The sequence below is a fragment of the Cavia porcellus genome, unplaced genomic scaffold (genome assembly GCF_034190915.1).
Source record: "Cavia porcellus strain 051 isolate PalLab524CR breed Dunkin Hartley unplaced genomic scaffold, mCavPor4.1 scaffold_32, whole genome shotgun sequence".
Lineage (NCBI taxonomy): Eukaryota > Metazoa > Chordata > Mammalia > Rodentia > Caviidae > Cavia > Cavia porcellus.
Window position 1 is genome coordinate 30,503,683 of NW_026947515.1, and position 8,195 is coordinate 30,511,877.

At 58.0% G+C, this 8,195-nt stretch overlaps 1 protein-coding gene across 1 annotated transcript; it reads right to left on the reverse strand.

Moving 5' to 3' along the window:
* Positions 1-234: 234 nt before the first annotated feature.
* LOC101787532 (secreted and transmembrane protein 1A) lies at positions 235-6,205 on the reverse strand. The gene is made up of 6 exons (XM_013147205.2): positions 6,054-6,205; positions 2,717-2,863; positions 1,956-2,264; positions 1,508-1,582; positions 1,139-1,295; positions 235-630 (listed from the first exon to the last, which is right to left on the reverse strand). Exons 2-6 carry the CDS (start codon positions 2,808-2,810, stop codon positions 600-602), a joined length of 666 nt encoding a protein of 221 aa, XP_013002659.1. The 5' UTR covers positions 2,811-2,863; positions 6,054-6,205; the 3' UTR covers positions 235-599.
* Between the last annotated feature and the right edge of the window lie 1,990 nt (positions 6,206-8,195).

Sequence of the window (8,195 nt, forward strand, 5' to 3'; positions counted from 1 at the left end):
TCTGCAGAAGGTGTGTGGCAGGCTCGACAAAGCCAGCCAGCCCAGGAACAAGTAGGGACTGGGTTTTCTTCCCTGGCTCACTGGGCCGCAATGGCTGGTAAGAGCTAAGCTTTGCAGCCTAACATGATTGGCTAGTTCTCACAGTGTCCCTGTCACAGCTGCTGGGCAGACAGATTATGCGACTCAGGAATCTCTTTTGTAACAAAACAGATTCACAAAAAATTTATGGCTGTGTGCAGCTCTTTGTCTCAAGTTGTTTTTTTAAGGAATGATGAAACAAGCATGTGTACAATTTACAAAAATAGGATTTTGCAAAACTAGAGATTTCTATATCCCCTTTGACAGAAAAGGCTACCCTCCTCACACCTCAGTGTCCTCTGTCTCTGGACCCCTGTGCAATGTCCATGCACGCAGGCAGGCTCTCCTTTCCCAACAGTAGTGGACGGGGTCCTCCTAGCTTTCCAAGTGGCAGTTGTGGCTCATCTGGAACCCAGAGCATGGCCCTGGGCTCCAAAGAGTGCTGGATTGCAGCCACCCCACGCTGGTGACCTCACGCTGTGAACTGCAGGGGTTGTGATTCACACGCCTGGTGCATATACTCAGCTCTCGATGGACTCTGGTGCGTGGACTCTGGGGAGGGAGGTAAGGTTTGGTGGAGCTCAGACCCATGCACACAGAAAACCAGGCATGGGGCACACAGCTCACATACCACACACACAACCTGTGAACACAATGACACACGAACATATACACCCAGAACCTTTCCTTTCAGGCCTTGGTCTGAATCCAGGGGATTTGGACCCAGTCCTCCTAGGCTGAAAAATAATAGGTTTTTGTTCCTATTGTAAGTTCTCAGGAGTCTTGGGAGACCAAAGTCCATACTCCCAAGCTGCCCTCCAGGTTGTCCCGGGGACAAGGCGAGGGTTTGGGGACAGGGTCCCTGTGGGCCTGGCCTAGGTTGGACCTGTTTGTCATAGCTGCTGAGGCTCTGGGGGGAAGCTGCTGCCTGGGCTCCACACTACCCCATCATCCCCCCGGCCTCTGTGGTTGCAGGACGCTGGAGCAGTCTCGGACCAGGGCTTCAGGGAGACCCCGACACTCACCCCAGCCTGCCTGTACCAGGTGCTGGGCTTCCTACCTGTATGAGTCTCCAAATTTTGTTGAATGATGGTGGTAGCGCCAGCTGAGTAAGCCTGCAATCACCAGGATCAAGAAGATAGCAGCCACAGGGATTCCCACTTTGTACCCCAGCCTGGCCTGGGGCACAGCCTGCAGCTTCTTGGAGCCTACAGGTGCTGGAAGAAAGGGGGGCAGGATGTGCATCTCCAGCACCCTCACCTTGCCCATTGGTCAGGTTCACAACAGTTATCAACTGCTTGCCCACACCCTTCTGTGTGAGGATACCCATGTGGGACACCGGGAGGCGGGGGTAGAGGGGCCAGGTGAGAGGCTCTGGGCAGCAGCAGCAGAACCACCAAAGGCAGAGGAGCCCACAGCGGGGCCTTACCTGGAGACAGGGGTGGAACACTCCAGGGAGACGTGGACAGCAGGGGACCCCGCTCTAGCTCGTGCTCTTGGGGCTCTGCAGAAGAGACCTGCTGTTAGGATGGGGACCAGCCCAGACACACACCCACCCCAGGCAGCAGGAGTCCAGCTGGGGCTCCTTGGTCTCCCACCCCACCCCGCCCACACTGCAGCCCCTGCCACCTGGGCCAGAGAAAGCTGAAGGACTCAAAGATGGGAGGGGACAGGAGAGCCTGAGGGTAAAAGGAGCCCCAGGGCTTTTGTAGGGAAAGAATGTTGGGGGGGGGGGGCTTTTAGCCTGCAAGGGCCCCTGGCTGTCTCTGTGGTACAAGGAACCCAGGGCCCAAGAGGAAGTAGTCTCTTCCTCAGGCTCTCTGAAACCCTTGATCCTCCCTCTTCCCTGCCCTCCTCCGCCCTCCCCCAGTCCTCACCTGAGACATTCAGCCTGGTCTCTATGTTATGTCTCTGCAGTCCCTGCAGATGCCACAGGTACAGCCCTGCGTGGGCATCCTGGGTGGGCTGGATCACCAGCTGGGCCCAGCCCCCTCGCACCTCGAGTTGCCAGGCTCCCCAGGAGAAGTTTCCCGGGGTCTTCTTGTCAAAGATGATCTGATTCTGGCCGCGGGCGCGCAGGTGGATAGTGATATGGACGAAGGGGTTGGAGCTGTTGCAGGTCAGTACGGCTCGCCCACCCCTGGACGCGGATACCACGCCCTCCGTGCAGGTGGGCCTGTCCCACCCTGTGGGGGGGACGGTCACATCAAGGGCAGGTCCTGGACAGGGCTGGCTGCTGTCCTGGGGGCTAGGGCCTCCAAGGACACAGCGAGCTCTTCTTTTGCTCATCGGATCAGCGGTACCACTCCCAATGGGGCAGGAGCAGGGGGTGGGGGTGGGGTTTGGTATGACCCCAGGCTGTGAATCCTGAACCTGTCTCCCTGAGCCAAGCCAGCCAGTCTGCAGGAGACTCCTGCTGTCCACTCCCCCATGTGCTCCACCAGGAGGGTGTGGGGTGTGAGGTGGGTATGTGGGTCCCACCCAGGCCACCAGCCCTGCTTTTCTCTGACAGAGCCTATCCAGGATCCTGGCCACTACTAGGGACCTGGGTCAGGTTTGGGGCTCACCTTGGCCTCTCATCCCCCCTGCCTGATTCCCTTGGCCCTCCCCCAGCAGAAAGGCAGAGCCCCTGGCCTACTTGCATTCTGAGCACTCAGGGAGGCGGCCAAGAGCAAGAAGGCACCAAACATCTGGAAGACCAGGCCGGGAACGGCCAAAGGACAGGGGTGCATGACTGCCGGTTAGTAGGAGGCCTCTGGGGCCCCTGGTCCTTGTCCTGTAGACACTGGAGAAAGAAAGCACAGGGATCAGAGGCCATGGGCTGCTGTAGTGGTCAATGGGAGCAGCCGGCATGGTGCACGAGGGCTCAGTCTACAGCTTGTCCTGTTAACCAGAGCCCATGGCCCCCGGGGCTCACGCTGGGCTTGGAGGCCTTCGATCCTCGGGGTACACTGCCCTGTGCATTGTACCCAGGTCTTCTCTCATTTCCTATCCTTTCCTTGGTCCCTCACTCTCTCCCCAGCTGCCCTTCTGAAATGTCACGGGACTGAGACCCTTTACCTTCAACTGATTCTTGAGTTGTTTGGGGTTTGGTTTTTTTTTTTTGTTTGTTTGTTTTTTGAGACAAGGTCTCATTGTGTAGTTCAGGTGGGGCTTTTTTTTAATGCCTTTTTGAGACAGGTTTCACTATGCAGTTCAGGCTGGCCTCGAACTCATAGCAATATTCCTGCCTCAGCCTCCCAAGTGCTGGGATTACAGGCCTGTGCCACCATGCCTTGCTTAAATCTTGTTTTTATTTCAGTTTTGTGGGCTTGGTTGGAGGGCTGGGCATCAGGCATCTTGAATTTCAGACTCTCTGGAGCTTGAGGGCAAGGGTCTCCAGGCAGGTGTTGTGAGCAGGGCTGAAGGGGGCACTCTCACGCCTCTGAGGGCTGTGGGTGGAGCCCCTCCTACCCTGGGGTCCCTGGGCACCCAGGCCAGCACTGCCCACCTTCCCTGCTCCCACCCCGTAGAGACGGGGTGTCCCTGAGTCTGGGCTGAGGGAAGAGGGCAGTTCAGACTGCAGGGCCCCGGGAGCTGGGTGCCCTGAGTCTCCCATGGCTGGCTAGCCTGCCCCTTGAATGTGAAGCCCTCTCCCAGGCTATACTGCATCCGGCAGCTTTTTCTGTCACCATGTGTGCCCCTGGAAAAGAGCCAGCGATGGAGGAAAGGGGGAGGAAGAAGGTGCCCCTGCTGGGAGGCAGGGGCAGCCCCCCCTTCGCTAACCCTTTTCCGGTTTTCTCAGGAATTATCTGTCTCCTTATGTGTGACTTTTGCATGTTAAAGAAGCACATTGTCAGAGGGGAGGCGTGTTTGTCCCCCGTCAGTCATTGTTTTCGGGAACAAAAAGACTGTCAGTATTAATGTCCTCACCCATGTGCTTCACAGTTTTGTTTTAAAACATATCCAAAAAAAAACCCAAAAAAAAACAGGCAGCCAGGCCCGACATGTTGGCCTCTACCTGTAATTCCGGCCCTGGAGGGCTCAAGGAGCTTACTTGGGCAACTCAGTGACTTAGGGTGGCCCTGTCTCAAAATAACAAACATAAATGAACAAGAGGCTGCATAAGTCCTGCGGAGCCTGTGGGTCACCCGATCTTAGACTCTACCTGACAGTCATTTTGGGGAGAGCAAGTCACACATTTGGGGGAGAGCAGATCCCTGTTCGTGGAGATCCTGTCCCAGAACTGCCCCTTCCTCGAGGTCTTGCTGGCTGGCATCTCTAAGTGGTCCTCCAGGGGATGCCAGTGCCATGGTTTTGGTGAACAGCTTTGCCACCATCCTGACACCTGGCCAGGTAGGGGGCCCTCTAGCTCTTCATCTTCTCTTAGATCTGATTTCTGGCTAGAACATTCCCATCATTCTGGACTTTCTCAAAAGCAGGAGCTTTGCGAGCTGCCCAAACCAGCCCACATCAGCCCTGAACCACACTGAGGTGCCAGTGACCTTTGCCTTCCTGTCTCTGTGTGGCACTCACCAGCAGCTACCAAGATCAGTGAAACAGCTCAGCCCTGTTCCGTGCTGCTGGGAACCGTTCTGGTTCTAGAAAGAGGCAGGGCAATTCCTCCAGAGGCTGGGCTTGGTGAGACCTGTCCACATGGACCTCACCCTGGTGATATTTTGGCAGAACATTTTTCCTATATTGGAAGGTTCTGCCAGGACTCTCGACACGTTCCTCGTCGGCCCTGCTGGCCATGGACCGCGGTCAGTCCCCTCCCTGGCCTTCCTGCTGCCCCAGACCTGGCCTGCATGGGTCATGAAGCAGTGGGCTTCCTGGGGTGCTCTCCCACCCAATACTCATGGACAGGCCACACCTTACTGGGGAGGGTGCAGGCCTGGCCCACTGCCTGCCTCTGCTCCCTCAGGGGCTCAAGCCCTGGCACAGCTCCTGGAGGAAACCCTGACCCAGACCCACTGAGATTTCAGGCTTCTCTCCCTGCTGAGGCACAGCCTCAAGCCTGGACACTGGCAGGGAAGAGGGGGACAGCACAGGCTCTGGGCTCTTGCATGCCCCCTCACCCCACTCTAGTGGGACATGGCTCAGGATGCCCCCCAAACGCCCAGGTGAGCCATGTGGGCTCCTCGGGGTCTTGGTGGGATCCCTTGCCAGGCCCTGCATCTGCTCCCTGGGGGCTCTTATGTTTGGGCATCTGACTCTGGGACTGAGCCAGGACTAGCTGCAGCTGTGAGGGCTGGGCAGTGTGGGCAGCGGGGCCCAGCAACACTGCCTGGAGCAGGGGGAGCTGGTGGCAGCCACAGGGTCTGGAGCTGAGGGGCAGAGATAGGGCCAGCTCAGGAGCCAGGCAGCCACTTCCTCCAGATGGTGGTGAGCTGTCACCATCATCACTGCCCAACTGTCCCTGTGACAGGCTCCGAGCTCTCAGAGCTGTGGTACAGGAGCAGGACACTAAGCTCTATACTCGGCTGACCCTGAGGACCACCAAAGGTGACGTCAAACCCACCAGGGTGCTGTCTGCAGAGCCCAGGACCAGAGGGCTTCTCATGAGAGCACATGCATGGGAGTGACCCTGTGAGTATGCATATGCTCGTGCACGTGTGTGGTGTGCGTGGATCTGTGCAGACAGTGTGAGGAGTCCAGGAGTGCACTGGCCCTGTCTGGAACAGTAGGGCAGCTCCATCCTGTCCCAGGACAGCATGGTGAGCCTCTGCTGTTCCTAGAGCCCAGCTGAGGCCCCCACAGAGATGCAGGTCCCTCAGCTACCACACCCCAACTGCCTGTCCTGTCCCCTCTGCCTGCTCCGTGCCTGGCTAGTGACCCTGAACCTGCCTGGCTCCCTGCTCATCTCTGAGGTAGAGTGACAGGTGCTGAGGGTACCAGGAGTGCCATAGCTAGGGACTCCCTGGCCCCTCCAGGTCCCCCACCCCTGGAGCCCCTGGTCCCCTGAGTCCTTGCCTCCTGCCCTCCCAGCTACTCACCTGCTCCCTCCTCCCACGGGTCCAGGACCTCCAACTGCTTCTCAGCCTCCAGCTTCTGAACCTGTCCAGCCAGAAAACTGAGAGACCAAAGGGGTGGAGCCAGGAGAGGAGGAGACAGAGCTGCAGGGCTGTCCCAGACCAGGAAGGAGGTGCTTCTGGGAAGAACTGGAGTTCAGGAATCTGCTGTGTTCACAGAAGGCTCCAGGAGTTTCCTGGGGTGCCAGTGCTAAGGGGTTTCTGTTAGAATCTGTCACTAGCTGCTCACAGAGAGGAGGTGGGCAGAGAGAGGCAGGAGGCATGTCCAGGACAGCAGGGCAGGGCTGGTCTTTGCTCAAGGATCAAGGAAGTGTCTACTTGCCCCAGATATCAGGGCCAGCAGGACCCACCTTGTGCTGGGGACAAACAGAGTGAGGAAAGCAGCGTGGATGCCTGGTCCCCTCTGTGCCCAGGGCTGAGTGGTGGGATGGGGAGGGGGTGGCACTGGGTGTGGGGCAGGGACACAGAGCAGGGTGGGTAGTGGGCAGCAGGAAGCATGAGAGTCCCAGCCCTGTCCTGCCACCCCTGCTCTGTCCTGCTCTCCTCTGCTTCCTCCCCATGAGGGTCCTGGGCTCTGCAGACAGCACCCAGGTGGCTTTGACATCTCCTATGGTGGTCCTCAGGGTCAGCCGTGTACACAGCTTAGTGTCCTGCTCCTGCACCGCAGCTCTGAGAGCTCGGGAGCCTGTCATGAGGGCCATTTGGGCAGTGTTGGTGGTGACAGCAGAGCTGGTTGCCCTTGGGCCACTGAAGGAAGTGGCTGCCTGGCTCCTGAGCTGGCCCTACCTCTGCTCTCAGCTCCAGACGCTGCAGCTGCCACCAGTTCCCTGTCCTCCAAGGCGGGGCTGCCAGGAGCCCGGGCACTACCCACCCCTCCCAACAGCAGCTTCTTCCTGGCCCAGCCCTGTCCTGCCCCTGAGGGAGCCCAAGCCAGGGTACCCCGGAGCCAGCTAGCCACACTGCAGGAGTCCTTGCACAGCACATGCAGGACCTGAGAAGGGTCCCAGAGTGCAGTACCAGGAGATGGGCTGGGAGACTTGGACAGAGTGTCTGTCTCCAGGCTGAGTGACCTGGGGGAGTGACTGGGCAGTGACGTGACTTGTGCTCCCAAAAGCCTCCAGGAGTCCACTGGTCAGCAGTGCCAGGGTCCAGAGCTGGGCAGCAGAGGGCAAAGGCCTCAGTGCATCTCCAAAGCAGTAGCTTCTCCTAGAGCTACCAGAGTGGGAAGGGCACAGAGGCCAGAGGCTAGGCCCCACCCCAGGGAGCACCCAGAGACCCAGATGTCAGCAGGGGTGGAGAGGCCACTACTGACCAGCCACCTTCATGCCCTCTGGTCATGCCCACCTATCTCCACTCCTGGCCAGGCTTCTCTGTGAGCCCACAGCCCAGAAACACAGGCTGGGGCTCAAGGCCAGGACCTCCTGGGCTTGTGTTTGGACCAGGGCAGCCAAGGGCCAGGGCTGGGAGGCAAATGCATCCCAGAGCTCTTCGGGGTTCCAGCCTTTCACCCACACCCCCTGAGATACCCTTGGGAGTTGTTTCCCATGGGCATCCTCCTAAGGTGCTTACACATTGTGAAACTGAAACCACTTTGTGCATCTGGACTGAGGCCAGGACAAATCTTCAAATTCTCTGCAGAGACGGGACCCGCACTCTGATTCCATTGCCTGTCCTCACCTTCCGGGCTTGGTGTGAGCACACACACACCTTGCATGTCTCCTCCAGCGTCTTTGCTGCCCTGTATCACACCTCCCTTTGCCATAGAAAGCCAACTTTCAGAAGAGCTAGTGGGAAGGAGATTCGGGTTCATTGAAGGTCTAGCCTGAGAAGGTGGAGGGGGCTGTCACCCTCAAAGCTCCATCTCAGGGAGCTCAGATATGCAATAGGGTTTTGTAGGAAGGAGAGGAGTTTAGTGGGACAGAGGTACTGTGTGGCTCTAGCGAGGACGTGCCAGTCATGCGTGCATCTGCTGGGTGATTTCCTCAGCACAGCTGACCTGACCCTGTGGGTCTAGTTCCTGTATGTTCTTTTGACAGGCACATTACCCTTTTGTACAGAAGTAATGAGGGGTGAGACAAAGAATGGAAAGACCTTTCTTTCCACTCC

Excerpts from the sequence above, each read along its gene's own strand:
- LOC101787532 (XM_013147205.2), bottom strand. The coding sequence starts at position 2,810 with ATGCACCCCTGTCCTTTGGCCGTTCCCGGCCTGGTCTTCCAGATGTTT. Across the intron at positions 1,296-1,507 it reads TGTTCCACCCCTGTCTCCAG|CACCTGTAGGCTCCAAGAAG; the intron begins GTAAGGCCCCGC and ends CCTTTCTTCCAG. Across the intron at positions 631-1,138 it reads AAATTTGGAGACTCATACAG|AGTCCACGCACCAGAGTCCA; the intron begins GTAGGAAGCCCA and ends CTCCCTCCCCAG.